This window comes from Stigmatopora argus, chromosome 16 (genome assembly GCF_051989625.1).
Source record: "Stigmatopora argus isolate UIUO_Sarg chromosome 16, RoL_Sarg_1.0, whole genome shotgun sequence".
Lineage (NCBI taxonomy): Eukaryota > Metazoa > Chordata > Actinopteri > Syngnathiformes > Syngnathidae > Stigmatopora > Stigmatopora argus.
In genome coordinates, this window is record NC_135402.1 from 9,895,001 (window position 1) to 9,915,857 (window position 20,857).

The following is a 20,857-nucleotide window of genomic DNA, read 5'->3' on the forward strand; positions in this document are numbered from 1 at the left end:
TCTACGTCGCATTTTTTTGTAGTGGTTGTTGGGAAAGAAAAGGAGGTCAACTGATGCTTTTACATGTGCAGTCTAGCCTGTGATTTACTAAATTGCAGCTCACACACAAAAGCAACAATTGAAAAACCCACACAAGATGCCGCAGAACCACATGCATGCACACACACGTATCCAAAGCTTAACATAAATGTGAATATAAATCGTCAGTTCCCAGTGTTGTTTCTTGTAGCTCGTTTATTTTTAGTCTTTTGATCAAAATTATTTTTAGCCTTTAGTTATATCTGAGTAATTTCTAAATGTGTTAGATATTTAGTCATACTCAGTTAGGGCATACATAAAAGAGAGGAATAAAAAATCACGCTGGAGTAAAAGTAGTGGCCCGGTGGGCGAATGGTTAGCGCGTAGGCTCCAGCACCCCCGCGGACCGTGTTGGAAAATTAATGAATAGTCAGTTATACTCAATAAAAAACATGGCAATAAAGGTTTTAGTTTATGTTTTTGTTTTAAAAAGGTTTTCCACCAATTTAGGCTCAACATAAACTTATAGATTTTCGTAGTAGCTGCATGGTAAAATAGTTCCAAATTGCGCACACGGTGGTATCATTGAAAAATATGTTAAGGACAGGCTATGAATGATAGATGAGTACGATATTTTAAGCTACCATTGATTTTTGATAATTCGATCATTGCCATCTCTTCCAGTCCAAATGGATTGGTCTCTTATTGGCAAATGAATGAATTGTACCTCCTACCATCTGGTGCACATGTGTCAAAGTGGCGGCCCGGGGGCCAAATCTGGCCCGTCGCATCATTTTGTGTGGCCCGGGAAAGTAAATCATGAGTGCCGACTTTCTGTTTTAGGATCAAATTAAAATGAAGAGTACAGATGTATATGAAATTTCCTGATTTCCCCCCTTTTAAATCAATAATTGTAATTTTTTAATCATTTTTTTCTGTTTTTAGTTCAAAAATAATTTTGTAAAATCTAAAAATGTATAAAAAAGCTAAAATAAACATTGTTTTAGATCTATAAATAACTGAATATTCAGGGCTTTTAATCCAGTTCTTTTAATCAATTTATTTTAAAAAAATCTAAAATGGTCCGGCCCACGTGAAATCAAGTTGACGTTAAAGCGACCCGCGAACCAACCCGAGTCTGACACCCCTGATCTAGTGGAAAAGCATGTTTAAATTTTAATAAATTTGTGCTGTATAATATGACGATATTTAACGCCAAAAATGTTTGGAATCTTTGTATTGTCTTTTTGTGTAACGGCATCATCACAAGGACAAGACTGTTGTCTTTTGGCTGACAGATGGACATTTGCATATTTACATTTATTTATCCATGTCACAGTAGAAGCACCAATCAGGTTTAAGATGTCTATATCTCCACCAAATACTTGGCCAATTGGCTCTTCCTGCCAACCGCACGAGAGTAATGCATGCAATATAATAGCAACACACATAATCCACATAGAAAACAGAAATTCGACAGATTTTTTCCCCCTCATATAATGCTACCTTCATATTAACCAGTCTTAAAAGTCAAAACCACTAGTCCCGAGGATGAATAGATGATTAAACATTTTTACATTTGAGTTAAGATATGCTAATGTGCTGCTTCTGTTTACACACATTTCAAATTTGTGCCATGTACGTTTTGCAAGGATAAACTGAGGTTGCGAAAATCTGTCATAAATGGTTTATAATTTCACCAAATGATTACAAATCTGTTATATTGTGGCATAGAAAATACCCCATATCGCGATAAAAGTTTTTCCCCCTATATCACGCAGTACTATATTGAATAATTGCATTTTGCGTGCTCTTTTTCAGGCAAACGCCAACACTGTCTCCGAGGTGAACGTGGAGACGGTGACGACGTTTACAAAAGTGTATGTGGACGCCATCAGGAGCCTGTGGGCCGATCCGGGAATCCAAGAATGTTACAGTCGCAAGAGAGAATTCCAACTCTCCGACTCGGCTAAGTAGTGAGTGTACTGTAAACACATTGGATACCTGCTTAATACTTTCCGCTTTTTCCCATGACAGCTGCATGCATGACTTCTGGGTTTAATCTATTTAAAGATGATGTTTTAATAACATACAATTCTTAAGAAAGTCTGTGAACACCCAAGTTCAAATGCCAGGTTTTAGTCATGTTGGAAAATGAGAACATGCTTCATAGATTGCCTTTTTTTAATCTTTTGGGAATAATGTAATTACACAGCATTTAAAGCATCTTTAATTGGACCCAAACTGAATTCAGAAGTTGTAATTGGCTTGTCCTAATACTTTTATTTTGCTTTAAACGTTTTTTGACTGTTCATTCATTCTTTTGCCTTATGTCGACTCCAGTTCTGGTAGCAACTGGTATTTGGATAATTTTGTGTTGACTTTGTTACCCTTTGCAGCTGCTAAATTATGGGACTTATTCTAGTACATAGGTGTCAAACTCAATATTCAATATCATTTGTGGCCCTTTAAAGCTAATCATGTGGCTTGACTTCATGTTTTGGGCTTGTTACAGGTTTGAAACTTGACAGTTTTAAGACATTTTCATGACTACTTAGAATATAATTTAATGCCAAATCCGGACAATATTTCACAAACAATTCCACAAAATCATCAGTAACTCCTACAATGTTGGAAAATTATCAAAAAAGTAAATGCCTTTAAAGACACATTATCAAGATTTTTCAAAACCACATGTAATTCCTGAATGTAGTATATTCTTTCAATTACATTTTTTTTCTTCAATTGACCAAGATTTTTTTGTTACTTGGCTACTGATACAACATTCAGTTTTTTGAGAATGTAATAACGAGGCGATTATACATTTATTTGGGTTCCCAGCCATGATGACTAGTAATTTTCACCATCGGGAAAAGAAATGGTTACTAACTTTCAGGTCTCAGTTTGGTCATAAAGAATTTGCAATTGTCCATGGTCTTTTTTTAAAAATCAGAATAGAGGGAAAGCTCAAAATACATCCATTTGTGTGGGACACATTTTTTATTGTTTTAGATCTGACAGCTGTTTTTAACTCATTGGAGGAACCCGAACCCGCTCTCAGTCCTTTTTGAACTGCATCATCCCTATCTTCTTAAAAGAAATGAATAATACACTCAAAATGTTTCAGAATTTGTTTGATAATTCTTAAAATATACAAACAACACAAAATATCCATGACTGGAATGTGTATTTAGCATTATCACATATTTACCAGTTAGCACGTCGACCTCACAGTTCTGGGGTAGAGGGTTCAATCCCAGGTGGGTCCTTACCGTGTGAGTTTGCATGTTCTTCCCGGGTTTGCGTGGGTTTTCTCCAGGTACTCCCATTTCCTCCCACATCCCCCATAAATGCATGGAGGAAGATTGAACACTCCAGATTGCTCCTAGGTTTGAGTGTGAATGGTTATCCGTCTTCTTGTGCCCTGCGATTGGTTAGCCACCAATTCAGGGTGTGCCCTGCCTGGTGACCAAAGTCAGCTGGGATTTTTACCAAGGGTACCAAAATTCTCATGCACCAGGCAGATGGTTCTGCGTTTATACTGTAAAATACAGTAAATAAATAAACTCTATATAAGAATTTACCTTGGGCGGCCCGGTGGAGCGAGAGGTTAGCGCGTCGGCCTCATAGCTCTGGGGTCCTAGGTTCAAATCCAGGTCACGTCCACCTGTATGGAGTTTGCATGTTCTCTCCGGGCCTGCGTGGGTTCCCTCCGGGTACTCCGGTTTCCTACCACATTCCAAAAACATGCATGGTAGGCTGATTGGACACTCTAAATTCCCCCGAGGTATGAATGTGAGAGCGAATGGTTGTTTGTCTCATTGTGCCCTGCGATCGTCTGGCCATCGATTCAGGGTGTCCCCTGCCTCTGCCCCGAAGTCAGCTGGGATAGGCTCCAGCACCTCCTGTGACACTAATGAGGACAAAGCGGTTCATAAAATGAGATGAGATGTATAATTTACGTGTTAGAGTAAAATTAAGATCGATTTTGACATTGTTTATTCATTTATCCTCTGCACTTTTCATCCTTACGACGTTGCTGGAGCCTATGCCAGCTAACTATGGGCAAGTACAACCTGAATTAGTTACCAGCCACTCGCAGGGCATAAGGAGACAAAAACATACATGTTTAGGGATAATTTTTAGTGTTCCATCATTTCACTGTATGCTTATGGAAAGAAAGTGGAGTACCTGGAAAAAAGCCACAGAGGCGGAGGGGGGTCTACAAGGTGGACGTGCGATCCATTGATCCACGGTGTCGCTGGTTTTGGATTACGCACCCAAAATTGAGTTAATAACAGCTGCTAGATCTAAACATTTTTAAAAAATTGTTTCCCAATGTTATTAATGCATATTTGCTTAAGTTATTCTTATTCTCATGGTGTAGCTACCTGAATGACTTGGACCGCATCGCGGATGCCGCGTACCTGCCGTCGCAGCAGGACGTGCTGCGGGTCAGGGTGCCCACCACGGGTATCATCGAGTACCCCTTCGACTTGGAGAACATGGTGTTTAGGTGATTCTGCTTTCGCCGCCGCTCCCCGCGGGAGAAACAGTGGGTCGCCGCAACTCTTTTATCTCCACGGCAGGATGGTGGATGTGGGCGGGCAGCGTTCAGAGAGGAGAAAGTGGATCCACTGTTTCGAGAAGGTCACGTCCATCATGTTCCTGGTGGCGCTCAGCGAGTACGACCAGGTGCTGGTGGAGTCGGCGAACGAGGTAACGCCCAGCAGTGGGTTTCATTGGCCTGCAGGAGGAGCTCTTTAGTCACTGCTCGGCCCTTTTACAGCTCCCTCACCCTCCCTCCCCTTTATTTAACGTCTCTTTTTTTTAAAGAATCGCATGGAGGAAAGCATGGCCTTGTTTCGGACAATCACCTCCTACAAGTGGTTTGAAAAGTCCTCTATCATCTTGTTCCTCAACAAGACTGATTTGCTGAAGGAGAAAATCATGCACTCGCATTTGGTCGACTACTTTCCTGAATATAACGGTGAGCAGAAGATTGGATTGTATTGGATTGGATAACTTTATTCATCCCGTATTTGGGAAATTTCATTGTGACAGTAGCAAGAAAAGGCATAGTTATAAGTTAGACAGTACAGTCGCAAAGGCCACAGAACAACAAAGCAAAAGCACAAAGTACAAAGCAAATCAAAGTCAATGGGATCATTAAGAATCACCAAGTCAAATCATATTTATTCCTGTATTTTTTTTGGGGGTGGGGGGGGTGATAGTAGATATCCGATTGGAGTTTGGAAACAAAAGTTATTTAATGCTTGAGTGGTTAGTGCGTCGGCCTCACAGCTCTCGGGTCCTGGGTTCAAATCCAGGTCATTCCACCTGAGTGGATTTTGCATGCTCTGTGTGGGTTTTCTCTGGGTACACCGGTTTCCTCCACATGCATGGTAGGCTGATTAAATTGCCCAAATTGCCCCTATGTATGGGTGTGAGTGTGCATGGTTGTGTGCCTTGCGATTGGCTGGCCACCGATTCAGCCCGAAGTCAGCCGGGATGGGCTCAAGCACCCCCGCGACCCTAGAGAGGATTAAGCGGTTCAGAAAATGAATGAATGAATGAAAGTTATTTAATTTTCAATTCATATTTTTTTAGGGAACTACAGCATCCAGGTTAAAAAAATAAACAGTTTTTACCAAAACTTTATTTTTAGAGTTAGACTGTTTATCAGGATAGTTTGGGATATTCAAGGTGTATGCTGTGTTTGGAATCAAAACTGTGATTGGCGGAAATGAGGATTTTCAACAATGGAGATCGATCAGAAAATTGTGATGGGTACAACCTACTCACTTTCCTTGAAAATTTGATGCAAATTACATAGCATAATTTTCAAGCCATTGACTATTTGAGAACAATTCACACAAACCTTCCAATGAGGAAGGTATTTTTTTTTTCATCCATGAATCACTTAAAACCATCCATCGCTTAATTATTTCCGTATTCATACCGCGGATCGAGGCCAGGTTGGGTGTTGCCGCAGCCTATCCCAGCTGCCTTTGGACAAAAGGCAGGCTACACCCTAGACTGGATGCCAGTGAGCCATAGGACATGCAAAGAGACAGACAACCATTCACACCCATAATTATACCGCTGCCAAGGGAATCGATCCCTTGCATTTAAAATGTACTTTTCCAAATTATTTTCCACAAAGGAGTCAAGACATTTAGAAAATGCACTGAATGGCACAAATTATACTCAATAAGATAAGTTAGTGTTGTTATCAGTCTGCAATCTCAACTCATTTTCAAAACAGCTTTATCCTCACTAAGGTCGCGGGGGGTGCTGGAGCCTATCCCAGCTGACTACGGGCCAGAGGCGGGGGACATCCTGAATTGGTGGCCAGACAATCGCAGGGCACACGGACACAAACAACCGTTCACGCTCACACTCAAACCTAGGGGCAATTTAGAGTGTCTAATCAGCCTACCATGCATGTCTTTGGAATATGGGAGGAAACCGGAGGAGTACCCGGAAAAAACCCACACAGGCCTCGGGGAGAACATGCAAACTCCACACAAAGGTCCGAACCTGGATTTGAACCCAGGTCCCCCCACTGTGAGACCGACACGCTACAGTCTGCAATCTTTCAACTGCTTTATTATCATAATTTGGACTATGAGTCACATCTGAGTATAGCGTATTTTTCAGACAATAAGTCACACCTGAGTATAAGTCGTTCTTGAGTATTAGACCCAGGCCCAGCCAAACTATTCAAAAAGTGTGACCGGAAAATACCGTTGTAATTGCCAGGTACGAGTGTGAATGTGATTGGTTGTCCGTCTCCTCATGCCCTGCGATCGGCTGGCCACCGATTCAGGGTGTCCCCCGCCCCTGTCAGCTGGGATAGACTCCAGCACCCCCCACGGTTAAAGCGGTTCAGAAAATGAATGAATGGATTGTCAGCTTCTCATGTGCGTTCCTGCCCCATTGTAGGTCCGCCGCGGGACGTGAAGGCAGGCCAGGAGTTTATCCTGAACATGTTTGTTAACCTTCATTCCGACCGTACAAAGCTCATCTACTACCATTTCACCTGCGCCACCAACACAGACAACATCCGCTTTGTCTTCCACGCTGTAAAAGACCACATCCTGCAGGGCAACCTCGAAGACTACAACTTGGTGTGAAGCGGCGGTAGGCCTGAAAAGTTTGATTTTTTTTTTACCACTAATAACGCAAGACGGCGGAAACGGCACACACACAATGACGGTACTACTGGCATTTTCAAACCTCGGATCACCTAATGGCGGCCCGTGCGGTCGAAGCTTAGAGAATTTCACTGCGCGCTGAACGGTGGTCGGCTGTGTCCGCAGGCGCTCGTTTTTGCCCAGTTGTGATTCGATCACGCTTTGAAGTGAGAATCCCCATTATAGTTTGTGCATGCCTTTGAATGGAAGCCAGTATGCAAAAGCCGTTTGTGCATTTATTTTATATTCTTGCTATCCAACTCAAGGTACATGGACTTGTATGCTCTTTTTGCGCACTTGGTCGATGATTCAGCGTACCAGTTGAACGACTGAGGCAAATTAGTAGAGGAAGCGTACAGCTATGTTTGCACACTCTTGCATGCGAAACTGTTTTAAAAAAGGAATTTAAATTACAGTAAAATACTGGCCGCACCGGCCCAACCAAGCCTTATGCTCTATGTAAGGCAAGGGGAGGGGCTAAAACAAATGTAAGAATGCGCGGAGCTATAACATAGTGTTTAAGTGTTGAAATCTCTACTGCCTGTCTCAAGGGGGCTGCGAGTGATGATTCAGTAATTGTCTTTTGTGAAACTGTTTTTACAAAAAATCATAGACGCAAATGAATTTTGTGCAAAATAAAAAATTTAAAAAAGCACACAGTAATTTTACTGTTTAATAAACAGTAATATAGAGTTAGTAACAGTATTGTGCATTGGGAACCGTACATTTTATATCCAAAAGAGGCATTATGAGTAGAGTTGTCTTACTAGTGAGTGAAAAGAACAAACTAAATAAGTGAATATTGGAAATATTTTGATGTACTTCAACATCAGTTTCATTGGAAATAGCCATTGAAGCATGTACTCGATTCATGAATATGAAATTTGACTTTCTTGATCTTCTGCATGCGGTTATTCTAGTTAGAGGGACAAACGTGCCTGGTACTAGTAAAACATGACCAATAAAAGCACACTTGTTCTAGTCGACTGGCTTTCCAAAAACCAGAAGGATTCAACACTAATTGCACATTTTTACAAGATTTTTCAAGCCTTCACTCATTTGCACATTTGAGTAATGTCGTGTCACCATTTCGGAACACTTCACACGAGTTTCTTTAATTTATTTTTTTTTCGTTATTTTTTTTGTGTGCGTATGGCATATACATTTGTATTTAGCGCTCAAAAAAGACGGAAAAAATTATAAAATTGTGACAAACCACTTGTAATCTTGCGAGAATAATCCTATTGTTCTGGTGGAAATGTTTTTTTTTTTGCAAAAATAGAACAGATTTGTTGTAATTCTATTTGTGGGGAATGTAAAAAAAAAATGAAACCAAATGTATTTTTGGAGCAGTCCAACTTTATTCTGGTAAAATCTCATTTTTTTCCACTTTTATGTGCATTTTCTGACTTTTTTGTAAAATTAAGACTAGTCACAAAACGGACATTTTATATAGTTTTGTTTTTAAAAAAAGTCAGCCTTTTACAAGAAAAGTTATTCTATTATAGAATAGCTGTAATACAATTTTTTTCCCCATCCTTACCATAGAAACCTAAAAGTTCATTCGTAATTTTCCTTCTATTCAAATGACAAATTCATTGAAAAAAAATTCTATGAAGCATATTAGATACCGTTTTCTCATAAAATTCATATGTATTTCATCATTATTTGCAACCCTCGTGAAAAATGATGATGATACAGACGCTCCCCTACTTACGAACATTCGAGTTACGAACAACGGTACATACGAACATGTCTGCAAATTGCGTTTATGTCGAAAAATGTTCGTAAGTTTGATTTTGTATTGCGCGCCTTTTTCCGAGTAGTACTTCTTTCCGCCGCTAATACCGACGCCTGGCGCTGTGAGAGCTCAGCTCACCCAGCATCTACCTTCTTCTGCCCACTTTGTTGCAATGCGGAAGTGCGTGGACGTATCTTCAGTGCGCAAAGAACCTTTTTCATTTTTATTATTAAATATCTCGTGCATCCATTATTCAATATGGTTGGTGAAAAGCGAAAGGCTTCTATTGAGGGAGGTGCAAGGAAGAGGCAAGCCATTTCATTTGAAATGAGTGGCAATAATAACGAAGCTTGATGCGCGTTGCACGGGAATACAACTTGAATCGTTCGATCGTCAGTACCATTTATAAACATAAAGATCGAGCAGCAGGACCAAAATATTGAACGTTGCACAAAGTTTGCAAATCAATTGAATGATGCCATACAGTGCTACCACATCATTTATGATGAAAAACGAAAACTGCAATCGTCATTAGATACCCTCTTTCGGCCAGTTTCTAGTAAATCTCTCTCTAATGTATATATACAGTACTGTATGTATTCTCTCCATTTTATTAAATGTTTTTTTTTCAGTACAAACCAATGCGTGTTACTTATACAAGCCTTAAACATACAAATGCACGTATATAAACCTTCAATATACTTAAATAGGCCTTAAACATAAATTATAATACAAAATATAGCACTGAGCAACTTGCAAACAAATTCAACTTATGAACATTCGCTCGGAACCTAACTCGTTCGTAAGTAGGGGAGCGTCTGTATACCTGATGCCAGCAGGATCCAACATAGTGTAGGCAAGTAGTAATTGCTCTTGGACTTGCAATGGCGCTGTTTCCCCAGCTCAAGTCCCATATAAATTTTTACTACAAATCCAATCCTTGGATCAAATGTTATTGTCATGCGCTCTACCAATAGTATCTTAGCGATCCACTAGTAGATCGTGATCAATGTATTGACCACCCCTGTTCTAGACAATACGCTAAACTGCAAGTTGGTGTAAAATTCAACATTTTCATTTAACTAAGACTATTCTCGTGAGAATTTCAACTATATTTTTGTAATGTGAAAGCTTATTCTGACTATAATTGTTTTTGTAGCATAATGACTGCGATAATATGACTTTTTTGTACTGTACATCAATGACATTATTTTTAATGTACACATTTCTTTTCATTTTCAACTTCATTTTTCTAACATTTCAACTTTAAATTTGGCCCTCACAATCCACTGTTATGCATATCTACACATTTGAAGGGAATTTTGCCACATAATCATTTTCATGTGTTTTTATTTTTTTATTTTGCAATTTGGTGATTGTATCAAGCTGCAATTGTTTCATTTGTACGATAGTGAATGAACTATAGAAGTGGGCCTGAGGTTTATTTGAATGCGGACTTTAAATATGAGACGGTACAATGATCGCAGTTGCAAAGAGGCTAAGCGCTGAGAGAAAAGTATTTTAAATAACCTCTCAGGCGTTAAATGAGTGTGGTCTTGAAGTGCTGTTTAAATTGTTGGAGTAAATGAATAAAAGCCTAATTACAGCAGATGGGTTGCACCACTGTTTACATGACCTCTTGTCTTATTAAAAATAATTGCAAACTAATTTATGCTTGAATTTTGCTCACTGCAAACGATGTTTTATCCAGCATTCTTGCGCGTGCGTGTTCTGGTGCGATTATTTGAATAAAGTAAAAAATGTTGACCAACGGTTTGGGTCTTGGTGTTTTTAGGAACTGTGCAGCATTAAATGTTATCATCATGACTTGTTTTTTTTCTTCATGTTGTGTTTTAGGGAGTGATGATAGGCCAAGATGGATTTAATGCAGCGCACAGAATTCCAATCACTTTTCAAACTTTTTTTTGCCTTCCAATCATTTTCAGATGGATAATCCTGTTTTTTCTTGGGATTTTTTTCAGCCATTGTAGGGATACATTTTTAAAAAATTTACTTGAGGGGAAAAATATTTTTTCCCCACTTCTCCATTTTTTGGAGGGATGTCCCTGATTCTGAGCTGGCCCAATTTCCAATCACGTGATGGGATCGGGGAAATCCTTAATCACATTTTACATCCTGTGCAAAAGACGACTAATACGAACTCATTCACTTCCATTGACAGTTATAGACATCAAATCAAATTTCAGTTGTAAATGTCATTTAGTGATCCTGTTTCAATGCCATTGACTCTGACAAATATCCAATCCAGGATGACATTTCACAATAAATCCATATGAATATTTCACCTTGAGAGGAAATATAGCTCTACCTTTTAGTTTCTGTTTCAAGAACAAGTTCTGCTGCTAAAAGCCAAGCTGACACACCTTCACTCTTTTGCCTACTCTTGAGGGAAGTTCCCTTGGTATGTTAATTAGATGTCCTCTGATAGCTTGTAATGTGACCAGGCGGAGAGATTTATCTGTGACTAAAGTGATCCACAATCCAGCCACCACCTTTGTTTCATTTCAGTCACAGGAATGTAGCAGCCTAAATAGTGGCCGAATTCTCACCATGGGCCTCACCTGTTGCTACCTGTCCCCCGAAAAAGCTGAGAGACGGAGAATCAACCGGGCTATCGAGAGGCAACTGAAACGTGATCGGAAACAAAATGAACGTACCTTCAAGCTTCTCTTTTTAGGTGAGTCATTACCTTAAATACAGTGTACCTTTTCTTACTCGAATTGGGAGTAAAAAAACCTGGTAGTTTTAGTGATAGGGCACTAGAAGAAAAACAACCATTAATCTCATTTATTGCATTTTAATCGCAGCAACAAATTTTGTGGTAAATTAAAGGAGCAATATACAAGCGGGATGACCCAGTATGGTACTTCCAAAAGGATCAAAATATGGAGAGGTCACCATGTTCTTTCACTATGGGTTGCCAGATAAGTGATTTGCAATGAACAATCATGTTGCATTATACCTGTTATACAATTCATTCAGGAAATCTAGAGGCTAACAAGCTCAAAATTAAAGTTCGCGATGATCATGCGAGCCATCGTAAGTGCTGTTGGACATTTTTAAATGCCAATACTGTATGCAAGTAACATTACAGCCATTTAAAAAAAAAACTTATTTTCTCCTCTGTAAGAAGTCTCACTTCTGACCCGCTTTATCCTCACTAGGGTCGTGGGGGGTGCTGGAGCCTATCCCAGCTGACTTTGGGTCAGAGGCGGGGTACACCCTGAATTGGTGGCCAGCCAATGGGCACAAGGAAACAAACAACCATTCACACTCACACTCATACCCAGGGGCAATTTAGAGTGTCCAATCAGCCTACCATGCATGATGCATGTCTTTGGAATGTGGGAGGAAAGCGAAGTACTCAGAGAAAACCCACACAGGCCCAGGGAGAACATGCAAACTCCACACAGTTGGGCCAACCTGGATTTGAACCCAGGTCCCCCACTGTGGGGCCGACGCACTGACGCACTGACGCACTAACCACTCATCCACCGGGCCGCCCACCCTGTAAGGGGGTAAGTTCATATATAGTAGACCTCTGAGAGTTCAACAGATATGGGTTCTTCACTTTACATATGTGAAGAGGTTTCACTCAGATTTTGTCAACACATTTATTTGTATACAGTGGTACCTCGTCATACAAAATTCTCGTCTTATGGCGGAAATTTCGATCGAATAATTCGCCCGTCATGCGATCAAAATTTCGTGATGCGACCAAGCCAGGTCTTTTTTGCATATCTTTCGTGTATAACAATATTTATGAGCACGGAACGATTAATTCAGACGAGTTTCTCCGAAGACCAGGAAACGCGCAACGCGCATGCAAAAAGAGGGCTTTCTGGGTAATGAAGTACACTCGTGCACACAACACACATAGGCAATGGCAACCTTTCTCAGAATAAAACTTCATGACCCACAATCAATACGTGGGTAAGCTAAACTATTGTATTTCCTGTTATTCTTTCTAAGGAAAGAAGCTCCCGCGATCGTTCTTTAAAGACTATTTCTCGTTGGCAAGTGGTCGTGCGTTATCCTATTGTGAGGACATTTGTGTGCATCATTTTGGGAATATTTTGAAGGCAATACAACAGCAAACAGTCCATCGATAGCGAACGTGAGGGTGGAGGCGTGGCAAACCGCCAACCCGGAAACCGAAGGTAACAAAAGATTACAACAAAATTAGAATTCAGTTTTGTGTAAAGTTACATTAAACGTATGTTTGAGTGTCTGTATATATTAATCCAAGTTAATTTAAATTTGTTTGTTCCGTTTACGAGTGCGTTGTCGTGGAAAAAAAACGAACCCCACGCCCCCAAACGTCTCCCGTCGGCGAAATCTGCCCAATTTTAGTTAGATTAAACACATTTTATTACTATTAAACCACTAGTTATGTGTTACTTTGTTAATAGATGGCGAATTAGAAGAAATAAAACATTTTTTCCAATCCAATATCCTGTTTTTGGTGTTTTTTCAGAGGGCTGGAAAGAATTAATATGTTTTCCATTCATTTCAATGGAAAACGTCCGCTCAAGTTACGAGAATCTCGTCATACGATCTCAGTCTCGGAACGGATTACGATCGTATGTCGAGGTACCACTGTATTCCATTATTGCTTCCGGTTATCTCACATGTTAACGTTTAGATAAAACATTTGTTGACTCGTGTTTTTTTTGTTTGTTTGAATTCTTTAAAAAGGAAGGAAGTGCAACAAACCTGTAACTGAATGCAAGTACCGTCATTATTGCATTCTCCCTCGTTTTTTTGTTTTTTTTAATGAGATACACGCCCTCCACAAAAATCTCGATCTAAATTTTTGTTATTGTTGTCCAGGCTCCAACCGGTCTTGCTCAGTTTCTCCTGAGTGTCACGCAAAAAGGGAAAAAAAGCCCTTTACACATTTTTTTTCTCGAAAAATTAAGACGGTCATTTATTGAGTGTATTGTATGCTATGAAAAATAGGTGTTGGGATGCTTGAGGTGAATTTTAAAGTGTTTTTCCACCCCCACCAGGTACAGCAGATAGTGGCAAGAGCACTTTTCTCAAGCAGATCCGGATCCTACACGGTACAGGCTATACCGAGAGTCAGCGGGTTTCTTTCATTCGCTTAGTGTGCCAGAACATGCTCACCTCCATGCAAGCGCTCATCGAAGCCATGGGAATCCTCAACGTGGAGTTTGCCGAAGAACAAAACATAGTGAGGGAATTCTGCTCTAATTGTTCATGTACCTGGCTCACCAGTATTCCATTCTTGTGTGTTGTCTTCATGGCATACAGTTCAAAATAGCAATGATCTAGTAATGTCTTGTAATCCTGAGAAGAAAAATCACCAAGGAAGATTTTTATTTGACATACTTTTTGTTGCGCGGTACTATTTCTAAGAAGAATCAACAAAGCGCTGACCATTGGTAAGATCTTCTACGGAATAAAAGCAACATGAAAAGGAAAAAAATACAAAAGCAGAATAGAAACTAGGGAGCCTCCCAGTGTCAGAGTAGCTTTTGTTTTATGGGAAATCTGCACCTATGTGCATATCACTAAACTGTGGATACAGATTTGTAATCTGTGTCCATATTACTAAACTGTGGGTACAGATTTTTAATCTGTGTCCATATTACTAAAGTGTGGGTACAGAGCCAGATACAAATACAGTTTGGTAGCTCTTTGTAGTTAGCACACTGGAACTGGCGCACACCCTTTTCCTGGCTGTAACAGGCTTGCTAGCTTCAGAGTTGACCGCCCTTTCTTAATGATGTCCATTTTGTTCTGGAAAATAGCTTTGTGAGCAAATCTGCAACAAAATCCATTTGTTTTGCTCTGTCGGCCATTGTGGGTGGAGTTTGCGATCTCTGGCTGCCTCACTATGGCTTTGGCCCGCCTACTCCCTATAGCTAGCCAATCATATTTGGTGAAAGCAATGACGTATCCCAGCCAGCAAAATGGCAATGGCTCTGAAAAAGCATTGTGGTGTTGCCAACTCGAAATCTGATTGGTTAAAACATGGGTCTCAAACCGATTCCGCCGAGGGCCGCAGTGGGTCCTGCTCTTTGTTCCAACCGATCCAGTGCCGACATTTTAACCAATCAGGTGTCTTCCAAAATAAGTAACACCTGACTTTAATTAACTGATTACACTTGCAAAAGGTATCCTCTTGTTGAGTTGGAATGAAAACCTGCACCCACTGCGGCCCTTTGAGGACCGGTTTGAGACCGCTGGGTTAAAAGCAACAGTCTTGTTTAATGCAGTAGAGCCCGCAGAACTGATTGTGAAGGCTTTGAGGCAGAAATCTGATCCTGGCAACAAATAATGGCTGAAATGTGATTGGTTAAATGCTTCAATATGAAAACACACATCTGGAAGCAGTGCAACCAGGGGGAAAAGCAATGAAAGGAAGCTAACAGACCATTTGGAATAATAAGTATTGATGGACAAAATATATAATATAAATATATGATTCAGATATTTCTTAGGCCAGCAGAGAAGGCCTTGAAGGCCCTGACGGCCCGCAACTGGTGGGTACATATTACTGAATTGTGTGTGGAGATTACTAAACTGTATTCACATATAACTAAATTATGGGTACAGATAATTTCTCAACTGTATCCACGGATTAATAAATTGTATGCACAGAGTATTAAACTGTAGTTACAGATTACTCAACTGCACCCTTTGCTTTGCTTATCAACATCATTATTATTATTGTATGACATTTACTTTTGCTTGATGATATTAAACAAAACAGAGAAAGTACTACAAATCATTTTAAAAGGCGGCAAATGCGCACAGTCGGTTTTCTTGATAACAAAGAATAGTGCAGTCATTTTGTCAATTATCGACAATATCAGCATGTCAACATGCTCTCAATAAATGTGATAATCAGCCTTTGGTTAAATTTTACATGAGGCTTTGTTGTCAGTTTTCCCCCCCAATGAGAATCGATAAATTATGCAAACTATTTTCTGTAGCACTATTAAAACCAAAGTAGCAGGCTTTGACATGCCGTCTTGTTGGGTACCATTTCTAATTAGCTCTGTCCAAATGCTAAATTAATTCTAGCCCACTTTTATGAACATTCTAGGACCTGGCAAAGCGTTTGAGTGAAGTGGAGGGGGAGAGGTTGGTCAGATTGGAGTCATGGCAGGTGAACGCCATCAAGAATTTGTGGCATGATCGCGGCCTTCAGAAGTGCTATGACCGAAGACGTGAATTCTGCCTGTCCGATTCAGCCAAATAGTAGGCTTTTCATTTCCTTTTCGGGGATAAAATGTAAAACACTACACAATAATGACCAAGTGGTGTTACAGTTACTTCAGCGACTTGGACCGAATCACCGCCCCGAGTTACATCCCTAATTTGCAGGACATCTTGAGGGTTCGCATCCCCACCACAGGCATCATCGAGTACCCTTTTAAGGTCAAGGGCGTTACCTTTAGGTAAAGTATCGCTCTTTCATTTTAGATCCTGTGCATTTTGAAATCATTTATTTGACCCTTGAAGAAAAGATTGAATTGAACCCATCCTATGTGCCTGTGGGGTGTTTACATGTTCTCCCCCTGAAGATAATTTGCTATGCTTATCTGCTGTGTAGGATGGTGGATGTGGGTGGCCAGCGGTCTGAAAGGAGGAAGTGGATCCACTGCATGGATAACGTCTGTGCTATCATCTTCCTGGCTGGCCTCAATGAGTATGACAGAGTCATGCTTGAGGACCCCAGATATGTAAACTTTGTTTATTGTTGCTGTTCTTTCGTCTGTTTTTTGTTGTTGTTTCTGTCTTGACATTGGTTTTATTGTCTTTTTCAACCCCAGTGGTGCAAGTGGTTAGCACGTTGGCCTCACAGCTTTGGGCTCCTGGGTTCAAATCCAGGTCGGTCCACCTGTGTGGAGTTTGCATGTTCTCCACAGGTCTGTGTGGGGTTTTTCTGGGTACTCCGGTTTCCTCCCACATTCCAAAAACATGCATGGTAGGCTGATTGGACACTCTAAATTGCCCCAAGGTATGGGTGTGAGTGTGCATGGTTGTCCGTCTCCTTGTGTCCTGCGATAGGCTACAGGCTAGCCACTGATTCAGGGTGTCCCCCGCCTCTGGCCCGGAGTCAGCTGGGATAGGCTCCAGCACCCCCCGCGACCCTAATGAAGATAAAGCGGTTCAGAAAATGAGATGAAAGAGATGAGATGTTTTTTTCCTTATTTTACAGTTCTGACTTTAATGTTGTTTTCAGTTAATTCACTTGTTTTGTTTTTGCAACATTTGCTGCGAATGTTTTAATCTTTCATCAATATTTTTTTTTCAGAATCGGATGGAAGAGAGCCTGGCTTTGTTTAAGACCATCATTGATTTCCCATGGTTTAACAACACCTCCTTCATCCTCTTTTTGAACAAAACAGACCTTCTGGAGGAGAAGATCCAGTCTTCAGATATAGCCACCTATTTCCCAGAATACAAAGGTATGTGCTCTTGCACTCTTGCCCTCTTTGTCTATATCATGCTGACTTTTTCCAGCACGCCACGTGCCAGTGTTTGGAATAAAACTCAGTTACACTTTATTTGAAAGCTAATCATACCACCGTCATAACCATAACATGATACCCGTGATGAATAGGAATCAAACTTATGGTACTTATGAAGTGTGGGTGAGTAAATTATATCACTTATGATGCAATGTCTTATGGCAATGTTCGTGACAGTCATGACGATTTAAGATAAGCAAGTGCTTCCAAATTCTTCCACCCCAGTGCTACTTGCATTTAATGCCGAATGACCGAGTCCCTGAACATGTCACATAAAATTATCCCAAATTTATGGGACGTTTAAGTGTATCCACAGTCTTGGTAGGGAAAAACACATGATACATATCAATCTAAAGTCAATTTGAGTCTATTGACCCGAGTTCCCCTTTTTCGCTACCAGGGCCTCCGCGTGATTCCAAACGTGCTCGGCAATTCTTCCTGGAACTCTACAAGAAGCCACACAGAGGCCACAAGAAGCCTATGTACATGCATTACACCTGTGCCACAGACACCAAAAATGCCAAAGTGGTCTTCGATGGTGTCGAGGATAGCCTCTTCAGAGAAGTTATTCCTTTTCTTCTTCTCTGATGGTCAGAAGTTTCAAGAACCAGGGGTATCTTAGCGATCCATTGGTAGATAGTGATCGATGTATTGAGCACCCCTCTACTAGACAATACGTTAAACTGCAGGTTGGTGTAAAATTCAACATTTTCATTTAACTAAGACTATTCTCATGAGAATTTTAACTATATTTTTGTAAAGTGAAAGCCTATTCTGACTAAGTGTTTTCGTAGCATAATGACTTTGCGATAATAACATGACTTTTTTGTACTGTACATCAAGGACATCATTTTTAATGTACGCATCTCTGTTCATTTTCAACTCAAAATTATGTCCCTCTCTGACAGTGTTCCCTCTAAGCTGCGCGCGTGCGCAATTGCGCACTACTCTTGTCTTCTCTGCGCAGCAGCAATCATATGGCGCGCAGTAAAAAAAAAAAATCGGATTTAAAAAAAAAAAAAAAATTATACCCCTTTCCCCATGATGGCGCCGTTTAAGCGGCAGCCAGTGGCAGTAGCTCTGTCCACTTATGTTTTTCGTGTTTTACAGCATGTTTTACATGAAAAATTAGAGGGAACATTGACATGCACCTGCTTGTGGCAGGTGTGATACTGGTGTGCCCATAGCGAGCAATGATGATGTCGTGACCGGATGATTCGCCTAAAGACGTTTCGCCGACGGACGTTTGACAGACGGGCAGGTCTGTCAAACGTCCGTCGGCGAAACGTCTTTAGGCGAATCATCCGAGTACCGATGATGTCGCTCACACTGGTACTCGGTGCGCTCAGGGAGGTTGACTTTCTGCTCAGACCAACGAAAAATTAGAGGGAACATTGCTCTCTGATGGTCAGTAGCTTTAAGCCCCGGGAGAACTTATAAACTCCACACATGAGGACCCACCTAGGATCGATCCCTCAACCCCAGAACTGAGAGGCCAACGCGCTAACCACTCGGCCGCCACCAACAGTCATATTTAACAGAAGTCTGTTTAACAAAAAATACACTTGTACACAACACATATCCCAAACCACTGATCTATGCAGCGAACATTAAAGAAATATTCCACAAAATCCCCAACTAAAGTCCCCAAACAACAGCAACCCAATCCAAACTTTGACAGTTACTTTACGTACCCCCAAAGTCCATGGATTTGTTTTACATACATTTAAAAAAGAAACGCTTAAGATGCTATGCTTACCGGTGTTCTTGAGCGGTGGATGGAAAATGAGTGTTTTTATTGGTTTATTCGTAACTGAAACCACACCATACGACTATTGTAAGCTGTAGCCGATGCCAACAAAACAACTCCCCGACTCCTCAACCTTTGCCTCTTTCACGCAAGTCAGATACGCAGGCCAGAAAAACAGCGCTCAACGTTGCAACATGAACCATACGGACAACCAGATTATTTACCATATTTTTACGACAAGTCCTACTTTTGTCATATTTTGCCTCACCCTGCAACTATATGTACAAAAGTGTGACTTAAGTTGGTTTTTTCCTCTCTGACCACCAAAAGCCCGACACCTGACGAGCAAGGTGTTTTTGCTCGACAATTAAACTTTGGTTTGAAGGCCACATGTCGGGTATTTTTTTGTGACCTTAAGAACGGTTTCCGGGTGGCCCGGCGGATGAGTGGTTAGCTCGTCAGCCTCACATTGGGAGACCTGGGTTCAAATCCAGGTCGGTCCACCTGTGTGGATTTGCATGTTCTCCCCAGGCCTGTGTGGGTTTTCTCCAGGTACTCCGGTTCCCTCCTAATTTCCAAAGACATGCATGATAGGCTGATTTGACACTCTAAATTGCCCCGAGGTATGAGTGTGAGCGTGAATGGTTGTTTGTCTCCTTGTGCCCTGCGATTGGCTGGCCACCAATTCAGGGTGTCTGGCCCGAAGTCAGCTGGGATAGGATCCAGCACCCCCCGCGACCCTAGTGAGGCTAAAACGGTTTAGAAAATGAGATAAAAGATGAGATGAGATCGGTTTCCATGGTAATTGCTATATTTTTGGCTCAACTTAGGGTAGGTTCTTATTCCCCAAGTTCAGTTGATGCAAGGCTGTCAAAACTGGTTCGGCTGAAATTGCTGCACTGACATTGTTGATCTGATTACCTCCATATTGTTGTCAACTTGAAAAAAAAATATATTCGGTCAAGGCTAACCCTAAATAGTAAGTCAACAATCACAAATAATAAAGAAAACATACCTTGACTTGTAGTTTGTTCCCCATTTTATTCCATCTGAATTCTTTCTTTTTGTGATTTCTCTCTTATTGTTTTATATATTGTCTCTGCTTTTAGGTTTTTTATTAGTCTATAGTTTCATGTTTTTTTTTTCCATGTTTGGTTTGACATTGTCCATATTTGAATTTTAGATTAATCATTTCTCTTTGGGGTTTTTGTGTACTTTATTTTTGATTTTTTCAGTTTTTTTCTTGTCTTGGTTTATACTGATTAGTATCTTTGTTTTGATTTTCATTCATTCATTCATTTTCTGTACCGCTTATCCTCATAAGGGTCGTGGGAGGTGCTGGAGCCTATCCCAGCTGACTTTAGAGCACAAAGTGGCGGCCCGGGGGCCAAATCTGGCCTGCCGCATCATTTTGTGTGGCCCGGGAAAGTAAATCATGAGTGCCAACTTTCTCTTTTAGCATCAAATTAAAATGAGTATAGATGTATATTAAATTTCCTGAATTTCCCCCTTTGAAATCAATAATTGTAATTTTTTAATCCATTTTTTCTGTGTTTTTAGTTCAAAAATCATTTTGTAAAATCTAAATATATATATATATATATATATATATATATAT

General features: G+C 40.5%; 2 protein-coding genes across 2 annotated transcripts in view; both read left to right on the forward strand.

Moving 5' to 3' along the window:
- The window catches only part of LOC144090707 (guanine nucleotide-binding protein G(q) subunit alpha-like), a 15,654-nt gene extending 4,929 nt beyond the window's left edge, over window positions 1–10,725 (forward strand). The window contains exons 4-8 of the mRNA XM_077622436.1: window positions 1,840–1,994; window positions 4,406–4,534; window positions 4,608–4,737; window positions 4,855–5,008; window positions 6,967–10,725. Of these exons, the coding sequence (XP_077478562.1) occupies window positions 1,840–1,994; window positions 4,406–4,534; window positions 4,608–4,737; window positions 4,855–5,008; window positions 6,967–7,157 (759 nt within the window). The 3' untranslated portion in view covers window positions 7,158–10,725. The remainder of the gene's footprint in view (window positions 1–1,839; window positions 1,995–4,405; window positions 4,535–4,607; window positions 4,738–4,854; window positions 5,009–6,966) is intronic.
- Window positions 10,726–11,413: 688 nt separating this feature from the next.
- LOC144090776 (guanine nucleotide-binding protein subunit alpha-14-like) lies at window positions 11,414–18,388 on the forward strand. Its single transcript, XM_077622563.1, has 7 exons — window positions 11,414–11,656; window positions 13,992–14,176; window positions 16,058–16,212; window positions 16,284–16,412; window positions 16,568–16,697; window positions 17,273–17,426; window positions 17,890–18,388. The coding sequence occupies exons 1-7, from the start codon at window positions 11,530–11,532 to the stop codon at window positions 18,075–18,077; spliced, it is 1,068 nt and encodes a 355-aa protein (XP_077478689.1). The 5' UTR covers window positions 11,414–11,529; the 3' UTR covers window positions 18,078–18,388.
- The last annotated feature ends 2,469 nt before the right edge of the window (window positions 18,389–20,857 follow it).

What these genes read in the sequence shown, in the direction of transcription:
- LOC144090776 (XM_077622563.1), top strand. Translation starts at nt 11,530, where the DNA reads ATGGGCCTCACCTGTTGCTACCTGTCCCCCGAAAAAGCTGAGAGACGG. An exon ending in CTGTCCGATTCAGCCAAATA is followed by an intron (nt 16,213 to 16,283) that starts GTAGGCTTTTCA and finishes GTGGTGTTACAG; the next exon opens with TTACTTCAGCGACTTGGACC. An exon ending in CTATTTCCCAGAATACAAAG is followed by an intron (nt 17,427 to 17,889) that starts GTATGTGCTCTT and finishes TTTCGCTACCAG; the next exon opens with GGCCTCCGCGTGATTCCAAA.